We start from the raw sequence: 23,786 nt of genomic DNA on the forward strand, positions 1-23,786 counted from the left end.
ATCTTGAATATGTGCTAAATACAAAGATTATTCCTATACTGTTGCTACTGCAGTTTGTTCGGCCGGCTTTTGGCAACAAGACGAAAGAGATCTTGCTGGCGATGAGCGTGTTGAGTGGAGTCCGGCATTCAAATCTGGTGCCGTTGAGAGCTATGTATGTTGGTCTGAGAGGAGAGAAGCTCTTTGTTCATCCCTTTAACCTTGCTGGCAATCTCTCTCACTTTCTTCATGGTTGTTCTTCTTTCTTTTTTTGATTTTTTTGATTTTTTTTATCAATGTTTTTTATGGTTATTTTGATGAATTTTTTCATTTGTTTTTGTCCACGAGAGAAAAAAAAAGATTGGGTTTTCAATGGTGATTTTGATGAATTGGTTTTAAGGTGTTGGAGATTTTAGTTTTCTTATTATTGGATTCATGTTTTTCCGTAATCTCCATGTCAGTACCGGTTGATCGAGATACTAACAGATGTTACCGATTGGACCAGATTTTTCCAATCAAATTAATAACGAGATTAAATTGGGATATTTCATAATAAGGGGATCAAAAGGGCAACCGAAGTAAATTATAAGGACTAATTAAGGGATTAAACCTTTTTATTTTTATTATTTTTTTATAATATAATCCACTTTATTTTTATCACATTATTATAATTTAATAGTTTTTTTTAAATAATATATTATTTTATTATAATTCATATTTTTAATGATTATTTTAATAATTTATTTTAAAAACATAAATTTTGTTTGAATATATTACCAAATTGTTTTTATTAAATAATGAAATATTTTTATTTAATAATTATATTTATAATAAAATGTATAATGTAAATAGTTAAAATAATGAATGAAATGATTATGAGCCCGTATTATAGTATAATTATTATAAAAAAAATTAATAAATTGATAAAATGTCATTAGTATCAAAATCATTGAGAGTTTAACCATTAAAGATGTCCTAAATTTTTTTTTTTATTTTTTTTGTAAATATAAATAAACTACTTAAATTAAAATAAAAAACACATGAACAACTACATAAATAGAAGTTAGAAAAAACTAAAACAAGGACAAAACGAATAAAAGAGGAAGTACGAGAACTAACACATAACTCACTAGAAGTGAACGACATAATCAGTCATCTTCGTTTTTTTGGATTAACAGTTATCAATTTGTGACAACTCAAACACTACATCCTAGACACTCTTTTAACTGCAACAATTAAAAAAAAAATGGATAAACCACTAATATTCACAAACAAAAAAAATAAGGATAACAGGAACATCAAAACACTGGCACAGAAAGAAACAGTTCACTAGGAATGGAAACTAACAAACAAGAAACGGAGAAAAAGAGGAGCAAGAGAGAGAAAACAACCAAAGAAAAACAACAACAAAATGTAAAGGAGAAACAACATCAAAATGTGAATAGGGGAGGGACCAGTAGAACCCAAGAGCCCCTAACTAAACTGTCATATAAGCTGGAGTGCCTGACTAAGAGTGGTGATCTAAGATCTCTAGGCTTTGCTTAGTTGAAGTAGCCTAGTATTCCAGTTTCACCCTCTTAGATGCGGGCACTTTAAGGGAGGGGTTCCTAGTGACCTTCTTCTTTGTTGATCTCAAGGGAGGGGCCACATACCCTACTTCGTTTGTCCACCTTAAGGATGCCTTCTTTTGCCTTACACTTCTCCTAGAACTTCTAAGCTCTTTAGCAAGGTCTGTTTCTGAGTCCTTCAAAGAGTGATCATCATCTCCAAGTGGGTATATAGACAGTTAGTCAACGTGATCATTGGTGATGACCCCCTGAAGTTCTATAAATTCCTTCTCTAGGCTTATGTCATAAACCTCCTCATCCTTCTAGTCATCACCCAGCTTGATTGGTTTAATTGGGTTAGATGAGGGTGCTTGGTCTTGATCCAAGTGAATTGATTGGTTCTTCATAATCAAACACCAAGCATCCTTGGAGAATTGCCACATATACCCTGAGATAAGGGTTTGCTGAAGAGGAGGTTTAGAAGAATCAAAACAAACATCTGGGATTTTGTCTGTTAGAGTGATATTATATGTGTATATGTACTCTTATATATCTTGTATATATTGTATATGTACATTCTCTATATGTATATCACTCATGTATATTTATATGGGTTGTTTGCCCTCATGAAGACACACTTCTTCTCTCATATTTCCTTTCATGGTATCAAAGCCAGGCGACGATCTCACTGGATTCTGCATCGGGATCTGTTGATCTTCGTCAGTTCTTCATAGATCTATTCTTCTTACCAGATTTCAGTCTGGGTGGTAATAGATCTGCTTTAGTCACCCTTTGCCACTGCCACGGCCGTATCTTCTTTGCCCATTGCAAGACCAACATGTCTTCATGTTCTGCTATTGACGAAAGAAGCCTTTGTTATCCTTCTGACACAGCCGCCATGTCTTTATCTTCTGCCGAACAAGCCCAGCAGACATGCAGATCTCCTCGTTGCGCATAATCACCACACATCGCACATTGAAAAGTTTGTTGTCTTCCTCTCAACTCCCTTTCCATTGAATGCTGCCCATTAAAAAAAAACACAAATCTCTGACTAACCTTTGACCTTTCTTTCAGAGTCTTGGTTCCCATGCAATTCAAGTCCCAAGGCTTGAATTATTATCTCTTTTGCACACAGTGATAGGTTTAAATGGTTTTAGTGTAATCCAAGCCCTAATACTTGAATTTTATCCCTTTTGCACACAGTGACTGAGATTTAAAAAAACTCTTCGTGGCCCCTTTTTCATCTTTTCCAAATTTTCTTGCTCCTATGGACGTCAAACTCAATGGCTCCAATTACAAAGAATGGTTTACTACCGTTCATATTATCTTACTTGGCTTAGAGCTGCTTGGTCATGTTGACGGTACTTCTCCCAACCTTCTGAGCTTAACCCATCAAGGACTCTCATTGATCATCGTACCATGACACTTATTTGTCAGTCTTGTGAGGTCAATGTTCGTATGGAGATTGGGCATTTCCCTATTATTCGTGCAATGTGGGAACACTTGAGTCATATGTTTGAGCATTTCAGTTTTGCTTATCAGTATGCCATTTTGCAGGACATTATTCACATACAATAACGTGAGGCAGATTGATTCTTTGGAGGCATCTACCTGTTTGACATGCAAGTGTTACAAGATTCGCACTTAGTCTCGCCAAACACAGTGCAATTTTGAGTTCTTGATACGTCTTCATCCTGACTTTGAGGTTGTTCGTAGCCAATTGCTCAATCGGGACCCTCTTCCTTCATTTGATGATGTTGTTCACAGTGCCATTGCATAGGAGACCCACCTAAGTGTGCTCTCCCCTCGACTTATCTCTATTGATACAGTCTTCACTGTGACCTCTCCAAGCTCTTCTTGGGTATCTTCCAACTCTACTTGTTGTACCCAGTCCAAATTTGGACCTAGGATTTTCTCTTATTTTTGTGAATGCATTAGGGTAAAATGGTCATTTTGCATTAATAGATTTTTTTCTTGGATTGCACGATTGATTATGTGCGAAAATGCAGCCATAAATAGGGGGCAATTCGGTCATTTGGATTTTGTTTCCATTCTTGTGTTAGAGGGCAATAGAGTAATTTAGAAAAGAATAAAAAAACATTGTAGCAACCCATTACTTTGTAGTTAAACTAGCACTGTTCACTGTAGTTTTTGCGACCCTAACACTATTGATTACGTCGACACCTGTAGCACTCACGATCTTGTAGCGACCCGATCTTTGATTGAAGTGTCTTGTAGCAACCCGACACTTTGTAGCAACCCGAGAATTAATATCCAAATTCTTCTCTTCCTTCTTCTTTCCTTCTCCTTCTTTGCTTCTCCATGCCGGCCGAACCCTTAAAAAAAAAAAAAAATCCCTAACTATTTCCGGTGACCAATTCCGGCGAACCAACACCAAAAATTTACTCCCCACATCCTCTTGAGTAAGGTAAGAGCCTTTATCCGAGTTTTTTTAGTATGTATTTCTTCCGTATTTTTCATTGTATTCATTATTTATAAACCTAGACCAAAACCCTAGATTTTTTTCATGATTTGTGGAAGTTTTTTTGGGCTTAAAAATGAAACCCTTGATGTTGTCAATTGTTATTCATGAGAATTGTGTCAAAAATTTCATCGTTTGATGTTGTAAAATGAGAGAAAACCATTTGTAAGGTTCGGGTTTTCTTGTAGCATTCCCGATATTCTTGTAGCACCGGAAAACTTTTGGCCTTTTATTGTATTTCTTTGATCCAAATTGAAGCTTTTCATTCATTGAACTTATTGGAACTAGGTTTACTTCATTACGAGGTCGTTTGGGTCCAAAATGACAATGTTTTTGCCCTAAAACCCTAAGGTTTCGTATTAGACATGTATAAATGCATTTGCATGCATTTTCTTTTTAGCGATCATTCTTGTGTTCATTAGTATTTGGATTCCCTGCTTGTATCTAGGGTGGCGAAGCATCCTCCAAGGGAAGGAAACCGCATGATCGATGTCTTGGCGTCTCCACGCGAGGCAACATGTTACGTGAGTGGGTTATGTTGAGTGCACAATTCTAATTGAGTATCGAAAATATTTTTATTTGTTTTTCTGAAATGATTTCCATGGCTTTATCATGTTTTTAAATCACTAGCTATAGGAGAAAAGAAAGTGTAGATGACTACTAGAGACTATGGTTTTATTTAAAATGACTTGTGGTTTACTCTACGAAAAAAATCATGAGAAAGCTTGTTAATGTTGTACTTGCGTTAGTTGAGATTGAACTTGAGGATATACATGCTTGGTGGATGAATGGAAATTCTTGATTATTACAACAAGTTCATGGAGCTTATGGGTTATAAGTAAAATTGATTATGTATGTTCAATGGATGATTTAATCTCCCTAATGATGCATAATTTCTGAAGTTTTTGAGGCATGATGTGATAAACATGGTACATGGAACTGATGAAGTCTTGAATGCTAAGGTATATGACTACACTAGTATATTGGAATTGGAATAACTTGTGGAACCTTATATATGATTTTTGGCTAGTCGGTGAGATTTATGCTAATATATTCTTTGTAATATCGAGAACCATGGGTGACATAATTACACTTATGTAGTAGGATTCTCACAAATTGATGAGGTTTGTTCTTGTGAGCATAGTGTAGGGTGCTTAATTGTAGTTTGATCATATCGGGATATACATATGTATATATATATATATATATCGGGTGGATGCCAATGATTATGATTATTATTCTAAATGGAATTTATTTAGAAGGTTGATGATGAATAGCTTGAGCTATATATGTGACAAGTGTTGAATTGCAAAAGGCTGAATATTCACTGTGAATTTTTTTAATAATAGTTTGATTTAATACATCCTTAGAGGAGATAGTCAACTTGTGAGTATTTTTGACAATGAAATTATTATAGATGAAGTAAATATTAATGTTGAGGTAGTGGCACTATGATAAGGATCTAAGACATTGTTGAGTATAAGAGAGGCTCGAATAGTAAAGGCTTGTGAAAGTAAATACCTAATGATGTGTAAAGTAGGATTTAATCAATGTATATTGGTAGGTGTAAATATATGTGATGAGATGAACATATTTTTCATGACTTGTAAAAGTATTTAGAGGTTGTGATAGACTAGACCTTGGGGATTAATCTTGTATTTGGAGGAAAACTTAGTGAGTGAAGAAAGAAAGCTAGAATGATCCTAAGTAACTTGAGGTTTAACTAGAACAAAAAGCTATGCTTGTTTTTGATGCCTTTTATTGTATTTCAAAACTTAATGTTTCTTTTTCTACACTGTTGGCATCAACTTTTTAGAAATGGTTTGTAAAACCTTTCACTTGTATAAAGCATGCTTTTTGATATTTATGGTTATGAAAACAAAAGGGTTTTTATTTACGAATGGCATGTTCTTCTAGATTGTGGATATTATAATGCGTTTAATATTGGTTGGTTTTTATTGTCTAAAAGCAATGCTTGAGCTTCGCATATTATTGTGTTATTCTTGGCATTTGGACGAAATGTTTTTTTGAATGTATTGGCACATCGGGTTGGAATACTTTTTTTGAAAGTTTACATGCATTACTATGCTTTGGCTTTGGATTTGTGGAAATAATGTTTATTCCCGATATGTGAATGCTTGTCTCGAATAAGGACCTTGTGACATGAGTGATTGATTGTATTATTGCTCTGACTATATGTTGGTTTGGATGGTGACGGCGGGCTAAGGGCCCGACTACTGCGATAGTGGGTCCCCAGCAGGGCCCGAGCCTTTAGAGGTGGCGTTGTGGACACAGGGTGTTGATTTGTCGGGATCGGTGGGAGCGTAGAGCCACGATTGGATGATACAGTCGGGATCCGGGGTCACCACCGCGGGACCCGGTGGGCCCAGCGTCAAGGGTGCGAAGACCTTGGCGGCTCTCAACTTAGTCGTGGCGGCTAAAGATTAGAGAGTGTTTTTAGAGCCATTGTTTATTTGATCGAGATGAAATTTCAATATTTGAGGAAAATTTTATTTTTCTTGCAATTGGTATATTCGAGTGTGATCTTTTCACATAACATGTTTGATATCTTAATGCTTTTTCGAACATGTATCATGCGAGATTGAGGGTTTGTGATTATCGAGGATTTTTATTTATTTAAGTTGGTTCTTCTACTTATTTTTGGGAAATTATATCCAAGCATTTGTTTTATACATGTTGATGTTTTGTCTATACTCGTGAGAATTTATGTTTTGGTTTCTAAATACCAAGGTTTCATATCCTGTATTTTCATTATGTTGCAAATGTGAACGTTCCAGTTCATTTATGTTATTGTAGAATGTGTTTATTGGAATTTCCTCGATTTGTTTTGATATTCTGTTAGATTTGTGCTAACCCATTCACTGAGTGACTATGGTTACTCACCCCCTCCTCTCTTCCAGGTTTTAGTGGTTTTGGTCGTCATAGCGAGGCGAAGTGCTTGGCAATTTGTATCCCGAGTCAGGTTGTTTGTTTACTCTTAATCAGGTTGCATTGTATGAGTGCAGTGGATCCACTAGTGTTATTAACTCTGTAAATGTGATTTGTATATCTTTCACTTTACTATTGATTTTTCGAGTGAAAGTTTTGTTTTTGGTACCTTTATTATTGCGGTGTTGTTTAGCAGGAGTTTGTGAGCCTTGCGATGACTCGAGGGTTGAGTGGTGTGTGTCCCTCCTCGGGATCGTCGCGGCGGTTGTCACGTGGCGGGCCCGCGGGTCGGGACGTGACACTACTGTTCTACTAGCTTCTGCTTCGATGTCCCCTTCTCTCGGATCTTCTATCATGTGTCATTACTGCAAGCGTTCTGAACATGTGAAGGGTCAGTGTCCTAAGCTTTAGGAATAGCAACAATAACAGCAGTCTTACCCTCAACATTGTTCTTATGCTATTTCTCCATCCCCCATACTGCTCTGCTACAATTTTAGCTCCTGCTTCTTCTGTTGATCTACACTCTTAGGTTGCTTAGCTTACCGAGTAGATCCATGCCATGCAGTGTGTTATGCAGTCTAGTACTTCTTATGTTATGTCTACTGCCTCTGGTAAGCCTTCCTCTTCCTGGATTTTAGATTTTGGTGACACTCATCATATGACTATTGATGCCTCTAGCCTAGTTTATATTTATACTCCTCACTCATTCTCCATTGTTCATACTGCTGATGAGAGCATCCATCTTGTCATGCAGTGTGTTGTCTTTAGTTCACTTCATTTGACATTCCTAACATCCATTAGGTTCCTGGCTTAGCTCTAATCCTTATCTCAGTTGTCCAGCTCACTGATCATGGTCTCACAGTTTTTTCTGCTTGTTCTGTGCAGAACCATCTTATAGACTAAAGGATTGGGACCGGGCTTAGAGTTGGAAGACTTATCACTTAGACCATCTTCATTTCCCGGCTCTTCACTCTTCTGATATTGTGGCTTTTGAATGTTTTCTCGATCATTAGCACAGTCATCTAGGTCAATTATCTAGAACTCACCTGAAACTCTTAACAAGTTTAGGTAGTCTTGGTTCTGTTCCTACTACTTCTTTACATCCATGTATGGGTTGTAAGCTAGCTAAACACACAACTCTTCCTTTCTCTTCACATGAATCTCTTTTAAAAATTTACTTTTGATCTTGTTTACTCTAAAGTTTAGGGTCCTCCCCCACTCTCATCTCTTGGTGGTTTCTTCTACTATATCTGTTTTATTAATGACTTCTCACGTTATATCTGGTTTAACTTTCCATGTTCTCGATCTAAGGTCTTTGCCATTTATTCTCAATTTGCACAAATGGTATATACTCCGTTCAGTAAAATCATTAAGGTCTTTCGCTCTGATGGGGAACGCGAATATCACTCTACATCTTTTTGAAAGCTACTCTCTGATAACAGCATTCTTTCTTAGCAATCCTACCCTCACACACCTGCTCCAAATGGTGTTATTGAGCGCAAGCATTGTCACATATTGGAAACTACTCATGCCCTTCTCTTTACTTCTTGTGTTCCTCAAGCATTCTAGGATGAGGCTATTCTTACCTCTATCTATCTCATAAATAGAACTCTCACCTCTACTCTTTCTGGAATCAGTTCTTATAAGCGTATTTACTCTCATTCTTCCTCTTATGGTCATATTCACACTTTGTACCTGTTCATCCTTTTGCCCACCGTTGAGCGAACCAAACTCTCTCCGCGTTATGCCATGTGCATTTTTCTAGGCTATAGCTCTGAACATAAGGGCTATCATTACTATGGTTCTCTATCTCACAGCCTTTTTATTTCTCGTCACGTTACCTTTCTTGAAGACACATCTTACTTTTCTTCACCTTCTCCGAATATTTCCTTCTTTAGTCTCCCTCTAGTGCATTATCTCCACTCCCTTCAATAGTTATTCCAGGTTCCACCATCACTGCCAATTTTATGCCTCTTTCCAAAGTTTCCTCTAACATTTCTTCTATTCCTCCATCCCTATCCTCTGGGTGCATTGATGGTTCTAGTGATTCGTTTTCTTTCCTCGCCGACTCACCTTCTCTTGAATATGCTCCTGCTGTCTCCCGTCGTTACCCAGACCGCATTCACCATCCTCTTACCAAGTATGCACTTTCTCTTTCCTCTACCTACGCCCCAGATTTTCATGCCTTCTTTGCTACTATTCATTATCATTCCAAGCCGTAGTCTTATCGTGAGGCTATGAGTCATTCCCATCGGCAGCAGGCTATGATAAAGGAACTCGATGCCCTTCAATGCATGCATACTTGGGAGCTTGTTCTATTTGCTTATGATATTACTCCTATCAGTTGTCGATGGATCTACCGGGTCAAAATCTGAGCTAATGGAAGCATTGAGCCTCATAAGGCGCGTCTTGTTGCTCATGGCTTCACTTAAGAGTATGATATTGGCTATAAGGAAACATTTGCTTATGTGGCCAAGTTGACTATTGTTCATCTTCTTTTCGTTATTGACGCCGCTCATTACTGGCCACTTCATCAGTTAGATGTGACCAATGCCTTCTTACATGGGAATCTTTCTGAAGATGTTTACATGACTCCCCCTCCTGGTCTCTGATAAGTGCTTAGCAATTCTTGTGTTTCTGATCACTATTCTCTGTAGATACGACTATCCACTCACCAGGATACTTTTATTACTTCGATAACCCGTGCACTTGCGGTACACACGCAAAGGGTGTGTTAGTCTCTCTCATCCTCCTTGGCATGTCTGTCATCTTCGTCGGGTTATTTATGGGCTCAAACAAGCTCCTCTCTCATGGTTTATGCGCTTTCTCACTGTGCTTCTTACTTTTGGTTTTACTGAGAGTTCTCATGATTACGCCCTATTCACTTGTCAGACTCCTCCTGGTTTTACTATTCTTTTTCTTTATGTTGATGATATGGTCATTTCTAGTGATGATGCTAATACTATTCTTTCTCTGAAACAACAGTTAAACACTGAGTTCCAAATGAAAAATCTTGATCCTCTTCGTTACTTCCTAGGTCTTGAGGTTGCTTATTCTCAACGTGACTATTTGGTGTCTTAGCAGAAGTATATTTCTGATATTTTTCATCGAGCATATCTAATAAACCTTCGCACTATGTCTACTCCTATTGAGTTTCATCACCGACTCTCATCTTCTGATGGTGAGCTGTAGATTGATCCTACTCGTTATCGAGCACTTGTGAGTGCTCTTGTTTATTTGACCATCTCTTAGCCAGATATTGCATATGTTGTTCGTGTTCTTAGCCAGTTTGTCAGTGCTCCCCGCTCTACTCATTATATTACACTTCTACAGGTTCTTCATTACCTATGTGGCACTATCACTCAATCTTTATTTTTCTCTGCCACATCATTTCTTGAGCTTTGGGCCTACTCTGATGCTGATTGGGCAGGTGATTTTACTTATCAGCGATCCACTATTGGTTTTTGTGTTTACCTAGGTGATTCATTCATCTATTGGAAAAGCAAGAATTAATCTATTATTGCTTTTGCTACTGCTGAAGCCGAGTATGGCACTATGTCATCTACTGCCAAATAGGTTCTTTGGTTGCGTCAGATTTTGATAGATCTTGATGTCTCCGTCTCTACTCCCACTCCTATCTATGGTGACAACCAGAGTGCCATCAAAATTGCCGCTAATCATGTTTTTCATGAGTGCACCAAATATCTTGAAGTTGCTCTTCACTTTGTTCGTCATCATTACCTTACTAGCAGTATTCTCCTTCCATATATTCCCTCTACACAGCAGCTTATTGATCTCTTCACAAAGGCTCATATTATCTCTCGCTTTTAGTTTTTAATTGCCAAACTCTCAATTCATTACCCACCGTGAGTTTGAGGGGGCGTGTTAGAGTGATAGTATGTGTATATGTACTCTTATATACCTTGTATATATTGTACATGTACATACTCAATACATATATCATTCATGTATATTTATATGGGTTATTTACCCTAATGAAGACACCCTTCTTCTCTCATATTTCCTTTCATTGTCAATTATTTGTTATCAATTTCTTATGTTATCAATTTATTTGTTAATCTTTATTCAAGTACTACCGAATTGGCATGAGTTCCAACAGTGGAACCCAATGAGCTTGTTCTTTACTGTTCCCGGTTTGGATGCTAATGGTTTAGACTAGCTGTCAGTGAGTGTTAATTTGACTATATCTTCATGCAGAGAGAGACTTCTATTTAACTTAATCAATCCATCACCATCTTGATATTTATCTGTAAATATTTCTGAATTCTTGCAGAAGATCGATGTTGATCACTACCAGCCTTTGAAACAGATTTCGGCTAATTAGAAAGCCATGGAACACCATTATGTCAATGATGTTAATATGACCTACCTGTAAAGCAATCTACTAACACAATTTTGGAGAGTAATTGTAGCTGACTTTGTGAAAGTAGATGTTTGCTTTTAACTAGAAAGATTGATATTGTCAGCTACGTTTAACTGTATAATATCTGTTATTTTTATGAAATTATGCAGTCATAATTCCTGTTTTCGCTTATTTGTTTTCGTGTCTTGGCAGCGTGGATAAAGAAATCGCTTTTCTGCGCGCTTAATTTGCATTTAAGTGAGCATGGATTGTTAATTGCAGAGCAGAAATAACTTTTTCATGAATTCCAGCTAAAAACAATGGAAATTTCATTTATTTCTTCATGCAAGCATATTATCTGGCATTCATACAAGAAGATACAATGTAACAGATTTAAAGATCACCATTTAATTTTCAATGGAAACTTACTAGTCAGAAGACATATTGCATTTAGATATATGATATGATGAGTAAATTGCCCATGAAGATCGATGAAATCAAGTCGGGAGCGCGTAATTCTGCTGCCATGAAGCCGGATTAATGTGACAGCAGCCACATGAAGAATGTTGACCAAAGGGTGAGTGAAACCGACGCGAAGCCGTATACCCATAAGAAAATAACAGAGCACTCATTTTCACCAGCACCAAACAATTGAGTAATTGTACCTTCAACCAAAGAACAGAGAATTCAGAAATGGAATAAATGATAATCGATAGATAGACCAACAAGCATCAAACATACTTATGTTCATTGCCGGTGGAACAGCATATTGGAGCAGAAGAATGAACTGAAACAAAGGATCAGAATATACTAAGCCCATGTGAATTGCTCCTCGGACGATAACCACGCCTATTAGAGGCAATATAACATAGCGGACAACAATAACTCCGAAAATGATCGAATATTTTGTGCCTGATCCACGTAAACCTGAAAAAGTCGAAATTCTTATGAAGAACGTTGCACCACATTGTGAACAGATAATAGTATCGGACTAAGATTGCTACCTCTTAGAAGGTTTCCTCCCATTATCAGAGTGACTGTTGGTATCGCACCGTTTCTGTAATACAGATACTGAAAGTCAGTCTACATGATAACAAAATCGAGCAAAACAAGCTGAAGAATCAATACATGATTACAAAAGAATGCTTGTAACTTGTAAGAAATACGGATAAATAAGCAGAAGCTGATACCCCAGCAAAGATGCTGATTCTTGGATAACCCGAAGAGGAGCGGTATCACCAATAATTGCTTTTCTAAATGGGGGAGTTATACCAATAAAAAACCCGACAATCTGTAGAAGAACAGAGGAAATTAAAATGAAGTTAATGCAGACAACAAGGTGTAAACATCAATTGCAATTTAAATTGGATGAACTTACCAATCCGATGGTTGAGGGGTTAAACATTTTTTTCAATTTGATTACATCTCCAATATTTGACAATTTGTTTTTAAAATGAGTCAGGCTTGATACCTGAAAAGAATCTCAGATGCAGTTAAATTAAGCAAAGCATTCGACTTATGCTCAATACGAATAGATTATGATGCAAATTACATTGTGAGCCATGAGTTTACCTGAAAGAAAAGAAAAGATAATGCACAAAATTCAACTGTAAAACCAATTCACATGCTAAAAAACGAAAGCAATGAAGCATAAAAACCTTAGTCTTAGTTGAAGATTCTGCAGATACAGTTATAGGAAGCCGTTGTTCAGCTGGACAATCAGATATCAACTCACTCTGCGACGAAGGTTTATCATCTGTATTCTCATCTGGAAGCTTAGGAGTATGTTGAGGATTGTCAATTATTTTTTCTCCAATAGAATTTGAAGATATTCGAACCATATTGTAGACATAAGACCATAGAAAAATCGCTCCGATCTGCAGCATCAAATGAAAATAAAAATGAATGCGGTGTCTGTACGAAACAACAAATTGTAATATTATTAATCCGGAAAACTCACAGCCATAGAGAGAGACACATATGCCATGCCGAATTTGTAACAAACATCAGGATCTCTGAAAGGACTGCCTTTTTCTTTGCAGATTGTTGGGATGATGATAAGGAGCATGTTGCCCATATTTCCTGCGGCGTAGATTTTTGTTGCATGAGATATCATCATGAGCAAGAGCACTGAAATTTTACTAACACAGTGTCTCATTACAGAGATATTGATTATTCATATAAAGTATCCAATATGTTTCTTATTCATCTAAATTCAGATTCCATACAAACTGAAGAAATGGAATAAGAATAGGAAGTTTGGAATATCTACAGAAAAATCTCTTATCTTACCAGCTGCACAGCAACCTAAAACTAGGCCTTTTAAGCGCGGAGGAGTTTTTGTGAGATAGATAACAGCCCATCCAAGTAAAGAACCAAGAAGAAATGTGAGAAGAATATTAATTGGCATGAACCACCTGCATGTTGAAATTGTGGTAACATAAGATATAATAAAAGAGAAATATTAGCGGAACACTAATTAAATGTATCAGATATTACAAGAAGATTTGGAAAAGTCACTAAGAATTTCATGTTGAAATTGAAATTAACTGTCAAGATTGAAAGTAAAAGTCAAGATCAACTCACAACAAAGCTATGCTCTTCAATGTAATTGTCCGGGCTAAGTTCGTCGAGAGAAGAGCTGGATTGAATACGAAGAACACAACCTGTTCATTACCAAATTAAAGGTGATTTTTATTACTGCATGCATAGATTTAACAGCAAGTTAATAACAATGAATACTTTCATTAGACAATCATAAATCCATGACTAACATTGTTCAAATGCTTTCTTGCGTCCTTACACAGGATGCCGACTTGTCCGGTTGCTAGAAATGATCCAAGGCCAGTGATCAGAAGCACATTCAGAACAGGCATTGAAGCAGTGATGAGAAGCTTAAAAAAACCCATGGTTGTTTAGAAAGCTTCTCTTAACTCCTTCTATTCTGTTCATGAACAACAGTGGAAAAAATAGGATCAAAAGTTGATTGAGAAATCCAGCCAACCACAAACACGTAAACAGAGAAATATACTTGATAAAGAATAGAATCTCATGCATAATCACATAAACATAAACAAACAAATTTAGTGAACAGTAGAATCTCAATTAAGTATAGTTGCAACTGTTGTTAGAGCTTCTACAAAGACAATTAAAGAATTCCTCCATGTGGCTCTTGTTGTCCTTAACTTGTACAAAGATTAGGCCAACAAAGAATCTTAGTCTCTAGGACAGGGCCTAATAAAACACACAACTTTGATGGACAAGAACATTAGATACATGAGAACAAAAGGACAACACTTGTCTCTCACTGATTCCTCTCCTCCCTCTTATATAAACTGGGTTATTACTGAATAAATTCAAAGCCTATGAAAGAAAGAAAGAGCACCACTTTTTCAATCCAAAAAAGAAAGAAAACACCAAAGAACACTACTTGATCTGAATTTTACTTCAAATCATATGTACAACAAGACAATGCATGGATAAAAGAGATAAAAGGCAAGAGCTTTACCTCTCACTGATCTCTCACCTCCTACCAGCTAGTAGATGACCTTAAATAGAGCCTGAAAAGGTGCCTTCTTTATCAATTCTAACTCTCTGTCTTCTTCCTGTTTATTGATAGCTCATTGCACAAAACAACAGGAACCAAAATAATACATCTGGCTATTATTAGGAACACTAAGATGATTCAAAAGAAAGAAATAAACAAGTGGACAACTATTTCTCAAAGATGATAATGCATTGTCCTTCATATGTACAACCTTAGATATAGCCTCATGGACTCAAGAAAAAGACAACTTTTCTCTATTGCTCTCATCCTGCTCTTCAGTTGAGCATGCATAGCCAAAAGTAAAACAGCTTTCTCCACTACTATATATCACTTCATGACTATTTATCTCTCTCTCACACACACAGAAAAAAAACAAAAGCCTGAGTGGAAAGAAGGCATACATTTTTTTTTATCAAGAGAGGAAAAAAAATCCTACTTTTTTTTTTTATCTTTTTACATCATGAAAACATCAAGAACATTTCCTCTCCTTTTCTCTCCTCGGTGCAGTGAAATTAAAGAATCAATGGTGATTCCCAGGTAGTGCATGAGAAACCTGAGAACAAGTGATCATGGTTTTTTAATAGCCAGTGGAAATCCAACACAATGTCTTTCCTGTTATGACTTTCAAATATATGAAATAAAATCCTGTCTTTTTGCATGCACTTACTTTTTCTCTTGAAATTGTGCTCCATAAAAAAGACATTTTTTAATATATATCTGCTGTTAACATAGATTGTGTTGTAAAATTGCAAGAGCACCTGAAATGTGTTGGAAATACGCTTCATTAGTGGGTCTTGGGTGGAGCATTTGGAATTACAATATTGGAGGGAAGCTTAGTGGTTTTTGGGGAAAAAAAGTTAGCGAAAAATTTCTAACCGTTCCTGCCAATTTTGGTTATCTTGAAAGTTAATCATGTGCTTTATGTGTGAACTTCTGCTCTTTTTGAACTAGTTACAGGGGGTCCAAAAAGTGAATTATAATATGAGAGTCTTGAACTCAGTGACCTCTTAATAACAAACATGAATAATTACCATTGGGCTAGCCCATGGTTAATTTGTATGTTCAATTATGTCTATTTCACCTATCATTTTATATTTTTTCTTTCTTTATTATTATTGATAAAATAGATAAATAATGCATAGTTAATTAAAATAACAAAAAGATAGATATAAAATAGACAAAGACTCCACACGTCCAAATTTTATGGGTATAAAAACTAATTCATTTTGGGTGGGGGAGGAGGCTAGGGAAGTAATCTGAAGTGGAGAAGTGGAAAAAGTGCCACTTTCTTGGAGTGAGAGGAAGGATCCCACTTTCAGCATTTCTATTGTTCATTTGTCGGTAAGTGAGAATAGAGATAGAGAATTTAAGTGTTATGTGAAGTTGTATAAATTCAACAAAAAAAAAACTTTGGAAGTGATGAAAAGTGAGTTTTTATAATTAATTAACTCACTTTCCCTCACTTCAATAAAAAAAAAGCTGAAGTGGGTTTCAAAATCCATTTCACAAAAATAAGGAAGTGTCACTTTCCTCACTTTAGAACAAATGAACATATGAAATGAGGGGGGAGTGGGTGTCAATCCATTTCCCCCACTTCTCTAGCATTTTAGTCCAAATAAATAAACCCTAAATGTGGAGAGATAACAAAAATAAGAAGATAGATTTAGCACAAAGGCTCCTAACAAACAATAACGAGTATTTGCGCACATATACCTCTTGTGAACATGGTGCAGTGATGCTAGAGTACTGTCTTCATTTATCATTTAATCCAAATGTTGTTTATGTTAACAAGACACAAGATGAATTGATATGGAGGAGAGGAGTTTCAAGAAGGGAAGAAGCTTTTCTTTAGAAAACCTGGGGAATCAATTTCCTTCACACCCAGAGCCCTTTTTCCCATATCACCCTCATATACAATAATGAGACTATATACATATAAAAAATTTAAACAAACCTCTTAGCTACTAATTAAATATCTAATTACTGTTTCTTAAACAACTCACTCCAACACTCCCCCTCAAGGTGGTGTATATATATCATACATGCCCAACTTGCCAAGTGAGTTGTAGAAGTTTTTAATTGAGACAGCCTTTGTGAGAATGTCTGCCAACTGATCTTCAGACTTTACAAATGGAAATTGGATCACTTTGTCTTCAAGGTTTTTCTTAATAAAATGCCGATCCACCTCTATGTGTTTGGTACGATCATGTTGAACTGGATTGTGACTAATATCGATAGCTGCTCTATTGTCACAGAACAAGTTCATTTTTGACTTTGGAGGAAAACCAATCTCAGTCATCAATCTCTTAAGCCATAGAAGTTCACACACACCTTTAGCCATTCCTCTGAACTCAGCTTCTGCACTAGATAATGCCACCACCTTTTGTTTCTTACTTCTCCAAGTCACTAAATTGCCACCAACAAAGGTAAAATAGCCTGAAGTCGATCTCCGATCTGTATTATCTCCTGCCCAATCAGCATCGCTATACCCATCAATATTGAGATGGCCGTGCTTCGAAAAAAGAAGGCCTTTCCCAGGTGAACCTTTCAAATATCGAAGAATTTGCATTACTGCCTCCATGTGCTGCTTACTTGGAGAATGCATGAATTTGCTAACCACACTGATAGCATAAGCAATGTCAGGACGCGTGTGAGATAGATAAATCAACTTACCAACTAATTTTTGATATCTTTCTTTATTAGTTGGCTTTTGATCTAGATATTCTCCAAGTCTGTGATTCTGGATAATTGGAGTATTAGCAGGTTTACAATCAAGCAAACCAACTTCTGCTAGGAGATCAAGTACATACTTGCGCTGGGATAAAAAAATACCTTGTGTTGATCTTGCCACTTCAATTCCTAGAAAATACTTGAGATTTCCCAAGTTCTTCATCTCAAATTCTGCTACCAATTGATTTTGTAACTTTGAGATTTCCTCTTCATCATTTCCTGTGATGATCATATCATCGACATAGATTACAAGTGCCGTTACCTTCCCAAGCCGATGCTTCAAGAACAATGTATGATCTGCACTGCTTTGTTGATAACCATAATTCCTCATGGTTAGGGTAAATCGACCAAACCAAGCACGTGGTGATTGTTTTAGTCCATAGAGGGCCTTTTGTAACTTACACACAAACTTTCCATTTGGAGAGGGAGTATACCCAGGTGGAATATCCATGAATACTTCCTCCTTAAGGTCACCATGTAAGAAAGCGTTCTTCACATCGAATTGATGCAATGGCCAATCTAAATTGGCTGCAAGAGACAACAAGACTCTGACTGTATCGAGTTTTGCTACTGCTGAGAATGTCTCCTGATAGTCAATGCCGTACATTTGTGTATATCCCTTCGCAACAAGGCGTGCCTTATACCGATCAATGGACCCGTCTGCCTTATACTTGACTGAAAAAACCCATTTACATCCCACTGTTTTCTTCCCCTCTGGTAGTGAGACTAAAGTCCATGTTTTGTTTTTCTGCAGTGCTGACATTTCATCCTTGATGGCTTGAGTCCAGTTGGGGTCCATAAAGGCTGTATGTACACTGTCTGGAATACTGGCTGTTAGCACATTATAGGTGAGGGCCTCCAATGGATTGGAAAGTCTGTGAGTTGACACATAATGGGCAATAGGATACTTAGATTGCTTTCCATGAACTTCTGGAGAGTATCGAACTGGTGGCTTGCCGCGATTAGATCTGTCTGGCAAAACAAATCTACTAGTTGTATCCAAATCAGCAATAGATAGAGGAGTAGGTGAAACACTAACCTCATGAGTATTCTCAGGAGATGAACCGTCTGGTACCAAAGTAGAGGGGGTTAAATCAACTACATCAGTTCCTTCAGAAAATATATTAGCATTCACTTCTTGAGCACTATTTGGAACACCTGCAGTCATAGGATTCTCTTCATCTTCAATTATCGGTGCATTTCTGTTATCAAGTGTATCAATTGTAAGGACATCAACTATTGACGGATTCACACTGGCATGAGAGTCACCACCGGATGCATCTTTACTTGACCATGACGGTATGGCCAATCCAGGCCAATTCTGCTTCTCCTTATCCTTTAGCTCCATTTGAGAAGGAAAATATGTCTCTGACTCTAAGAAAGTAGCATCCATTGTTTCATACATCTTTTTCCTAGTTGGATCATAGCACCGATATCCTTTCTTATGTACAGCATACCCCAAGAAAATACATCGAACAACACAAGGGTCTAATTTACTGCGTTGATTCTTGTGCAAATGTACAAAAACAACACATCCAAACACCCGTGCTGGAATCATTAGTACTGATGGCAACACAGTGTGATGAGAGAGAGCCTGAAGTGGAGTCTGAAAGCCTAGGACCCTTGAAGGCATCCTATTCAGTAAGTGAACTGATGTGGTGACTGCCTCTGGCCAAAAATGATTTGGAACATTTGCACCAATTAGCATTGCGCGTGCTGTTTCCAATATATGCCGATTCTTTCTTTCCGTAACTCCATTTTGTTGTGGTGTCTGTGTACAAGAAGTTTCATGTATGAGACCATTAGTGTCACAAAAAACCTGTAATGATTGATTGTCATATTCACCACCATTGTCTGATCGGAGAATCTTAACTGTAGCTGAATATTGTGTGTAAATCATTGTGCAAAATGATGCAAAAACATCAAATACTTCATTTTTGTGCTTCAACAGATACAACCAAGTCATTCGAGTACAATCATCTACAAACGTTACAAACCAACGAATGCCAGTAGATGAAGTAATTGGTGAAGGTCCCCAAACATCCGAATGCACCAATCCAAAAGGAGTGTTGCACCTACTAAGACTGATTGGATAGGAGACTTTATGACTCTTAGCCAAAATACATGTCTCACATTTCATATTGGCAACATTTACGCTTGAGAATAAATCAGGAAACAAGTGCTTCATGTATCCAAAGGATGGATGCCCCAGTCATTGATGCCATATCCGGATCTCTTGATCTTTAGTATTATGAGAGCTCCCCATTTGATTTGCTCTACCCTGACTAAAGTCATCCATGTAGTATAAACCCCTTCTCCTAGTACCACGACCGATTATCTCCTTGCTGAGAATATCCTGAAGAAGACAAAATGTTGGATACATTAGCACTACACATTTAAGATCAGTTGTTATTTGGCTCACAGATAGCAGCTTATTTGATAAAGAGGGAATTAGCAGAGTATCTGGTAAAGAAAGAGATGAAGATAAAACTACTGTGCCAGCCCCTGTAACTGGATATTGAACACCATTTGCGTTGATAATCATTGATCGCCTAGGATGAGCAACAGATGAAAAATCATTTGAATCATACGTCATATGATCAGTTGCTCCGAGTCGATGATCCAGTCACTACTAGTTTGATGGAAACCACAATTACCTTGATGTTGGTATGTTGTTGAAGTACTGGATGAAGGACCAGAAGAAGGCAACTGTGCAATGTTGAGAGATGTGGCTGGTGGCATTGAAACTGTGGTTGTTGTACCTATCTTTCCATTTTTATCAATGTTCATTCGATTACCTTGCCGATTTTGTACTTTCCTTTCTTTCCACCAAGATGGATACCCATGCAATTTGAAACAAGTATTGCGAGTGTGTCTTCTATTCCCGCAATAAGTACAACTGTCTCCTTCACTTTGCATCTTAGTTTGAGGTAGTAGAACCAACCCACCTTTTTCTCCTTTAGAGGCCATGACAGAACCAATTATAGTGTCTCCCCCTGTCAGCATTACTGACTGTCTGCTATCCTCACGTCTAACATATGCATACGCCTCTTCTACAGTTGGAAATGGCTTCATTCGTAGCACATCACTCCTAATTTGGTCAAATCGGTCATCTAACCCATCTAGAAAAACATACACCCTCTCTTCTTGAATGAGTGAGTTGTATTTTCCAATGTCAGTAGCACATTCCATTGGGTTTGGCCGACGGAAGTCAATCTCTCTCCACAAACATTGAAGATCATTGTAATACTTCTCAATTGGACCTCCAGCTTGTCTCATTCTACTCACTCTCCTCCGTAGATCATACAATTGAGACGAATCTGCCCCATCAAAGTATGTCGTAGCAACAGCATCCCATACTGCTTTTGCTGTAGGAAAGCGAATGAAGTTGGCAATCAGAGAAGGATCCATGTTGTTTATCAACCATCCTTTCACAATTGAATCTTCAGTCCTCCATCGTCGATAGGTTGGATCTGTCACTGAAGGTTGAGAAATATCACCATTGATGTATCCCAACTTATCTTTACCAGAAATATACATTTCAACAACTTGAGACCACAAGGCATAGTTGGTGTCATCCAATTTGATGCCAATCTGAGGCATGGAGGAGTCATTGGTTGGTGTAGGATTCTGGCATCTGCTCAAGACCTCTGTCATTCTCACGGCCAGGTCTTCAAGAATAGAGCCAGTTTGCTCTTTTCCTCCTTGCATAATCTCAGATGATTCTGCCATGATTACAATTCAGGATGAATAAAATTTACACTTGAATACAAATAGTACCTTAGGTCTTTCTTCCAAACCTAAAAACAAATCAAGATCCCCATTGCTACAGTACACAGATCCAGAAAACCAGATCTCTCTTCATCAAGTAAGGATCTTTACACCCACATCTTTATATGTTGCATAGCTGTAGAAGATGAAGTGATCCTCACAAGAAACACAAGATTTGAAATGAGCTGGTTGAACTGATCTCTAGATCTGGAAAAATAGTAATCTTGAAGCAGCAGTGTTGGCGTAGGTGTAGAGAAGAGTTCTTTGTTGTCACCTTGGTCTCTGATACCATGTTAACAAGACACAAGATGAATTGATATGGAGGAGAGGAGTTTCAAGAAGGGAAGAAGCTTTTCTTTAGAAAACCTGGGGAATCAATTTCCTTCACACCCAGAGCCCTTTTTCCCATATCACCCTCATATACAATAATGAGACTATATACATATAAAAAATTTAAACAAACCTCTTAGCTACTAATTAAATATCTAATTACTGTTTCTTAAACAACTCACTCCAACAGTTTATCCATTTTTTTTAAAATTAACCATAACTTATAATTACTTATAAAAGCAACCCTTTTTCTAGAATTTTTTTTCCATACTTCAAACTGATATAATTTAGGTTTTGCTGTGACGTTAATTTAGGTTTTGTTGTGACGTGTGAATTCACACTTCCACTTCCAAAGTGTGTCCCTATTAAATTCATTTTGAAAATAATTTGTATGATGACACTTAACTACTAATGGAAGCGTGAATTCATACCTCAAAATCTTTTACTTTTCCATTTTTTGGATTTTGTTTCCCCACGTTCACAAAACTTTAATAAAACATGCGAAGATTGGATCAAATCAATCAAACCATGCTTAGAAGTGGAACTTGATTGAGACATGCAGTAGTTTCAGTGGAAAGACTCAAGCAAAAATTTACCCATATTAACACAGACCTCAAAAGTTTGTCCCATGTAAATAAAAACTATACCAAACTGTTTTTTTTTTTATAAAAAGAGCAAGCGCCGTAAAAAGAATATATAAATACAAAAATACATCAGAAAAAAAATATTATTTCTCTCATAGAGGACTTATATCAGAACCAACAAACTCTATTAATGATAAACAGTACTAAGTGATGGTATACAATTATACATAAACAATGCTGATAAGCAATACTCTAAAAGTAAGATTTCGATTTTTTCCTTTTATATAGTTTATGGTGAGTGACGCTGGATTACAAGTGGTTTTTTCGTCAAAGTGTGTTTTTTTGTTTACATCATGAATCAAGAGAAATATATATATATATATTTTGTGGGTATAAAGAAATGCTTACAAAGTCTTTTGAATACTAAATATCAAGTGCTCGTAACATTTATAACTTTAAGAACAAGAAATTCTCCATGGAATGGCAAACGTTGATGCTCTTGGAGGAGAACGTTTGACATGTTATAATGCTTTTAGGATCCAATAAACAAAAAAGATAACCTAGCGACAAGGATAAGATAAGATTAAAGAGTCAGCATCCAATGCTAGAGCAGTATTGAAATTGAGTCGGCACTCAGCATGAGGTGGCTGCAAAGAGTTCAATATTAGAATAAACCGTGTGAGTGCTATTATCTTTGATTTTATTTATTTATTTATTTTGTTTTTGTGTATATGTGCACAGGGAAGTAACGGAAATCTGAAGGTAGGTTAGGTAGACATAAGGAAAAGCTGAACATGCATTACTGGTTAAAAATGTTCTCTGTCTTGAATGGTGATAATAAGTTTTGGGTTGAATTTTTTTTTTCAACAAAGTAGACAAACGATGAAGTGAATGACAAACATGTATGGAGGTCCTGGGGATATCCTCCATGCGACTTTGGAGGGGAGAACTAACGGTATACTTCATACAGAACTCAGAACTCCCGCATAGGATCCAGTAAGTGAATTGTAATATGAGAAATTTGAACTCGAGACTTCTCAATCACAAGCATGAGTAGTTATCATTGGACTAACCCACGGTTCCTTGGGTTGAAATTTTCTAACTTAAGTTTGACATTATTTCATATTTGGGATTTTCAAAAGGTTTCCAACTCACCATCCGTTTTTTATAAAAAAATATCTGCAAAACTCATAAAATTATCATATACAATTTATGGATCAACATATGTAACCCTACTAAGACTAATATTTGGTTGTTTGAGATGCTGATCATTTTCAAACCTACTCCTCTTAATATATATGCAGCTCCTCAATGGAGATACTTCATTCTATGAATGATTTCAATTTTCTCAATACTAGCTCCAGTTTTGAAAATAGCTAGAAAGGTTGGATTGAGTTATGAAAGTGCAAGGTGGCTCCAAAGGTCAAGATTTTTTTTTGACAGTCAATGCATGGGAGGCTCCCAACCTTTGAATTTTTGTGACCTTCAAAGCCTTGAGTGTTTT

At 36.8% G+C, this 23,786-nt stretch overlaps 1 protein-coding gene across 2 annotated transcripts; it reads right to left on the reverse strand.

Annotated features, from left to right (window-relative positions):
• Window positions 1-11,672: 11,672 nt before the first annotated feature.
• LOC120256552 (protein PIN-LIKES 3-like) lies at window positions 11,673-15,029 on the reverse strand. 2 transcript variants are annotated; one of them, XM_039264220.1, is made up of 11 exons: window positions 14,829-15,029; window positions 14,095-14,264; window positions 13,907-13,986; window positions 13,613-13,737; window positions 13,281-13,402; window positions 12,979-13,197; window positions 12,699-12,791; window positions 12,511-12,611; window positions 12,325-12,377; window positions 12,062-12,247; window positions 11,673-11,985 (listed from the first exon to the last, which is right to left on the reverse strand). In XM_039264220.1, exons 2-11 carry the CDS (start codon window positions 14,227-14,229, stop codon window positions 11,858-11,860), a joined length of 1,242 nt encoding a protein of 413 aa, XP_039120154.1. In that variant the 5' UTR covers window positions 14,230-14,264; window positions 14,829-15,029; the 3' UTR covers window positions 11,673-11,857. The 2 variants fall into 2 exon arrangements, with proteins under 2 accessions (XP_039120154.1, XP_039120160.1); XM_039264226.1 differs by lacking the exon at window positions 14,829-15,029 and adding an exon at window positions 14,461-14,501.
• Window positions 15,030-23,786: the final 8,757 nt, after the last annotated feature.

Source organism: Dioscorea cayenensis, chromosome 3 (genome assembly GCF_009730915.1).
Source record: "Dioscorea cayenensis subsp. rotundata cultivar TDr96_F1 chromosome 3, TDr96_F1_v2_PseudoChromosome.rev07_lg8_w22 25.fasta, whole genome shotgun sequence".
Lineage (NCBI taxonomy): Eukaryota > Viridiplantae > Streptophyta > Magnoliopsida > Dioscoreales > Dioscoreaceae > Dioscorea > Dioscorea cayenensis.

Excerpts from the sequence above, each read along its gene's own strand:
- LOC120256552 (XM_039264220.1), bottom strand. The coding sequence starts at position 14,229 with ATGGGTTTTTTTAAGCTTCTCATCACTGCTTCAATGCCTGTTCTGAAT. Across the intron at positions 12,612-12,698 it reads ACCCCTCAACCATCGGATTG|ATTGTCGGGTTTTTTATTGG; the intron begins GTAAGTTCATCC and ends GTTCTTCTACAG. Across the intron at positions 11,986-12,061 it reads TCCACCGGCAATGAACATAA|GTACAATTACTCAATTGTTT; the intron begins GTATGTTTGATG and ends CTTTGGTTGAAG.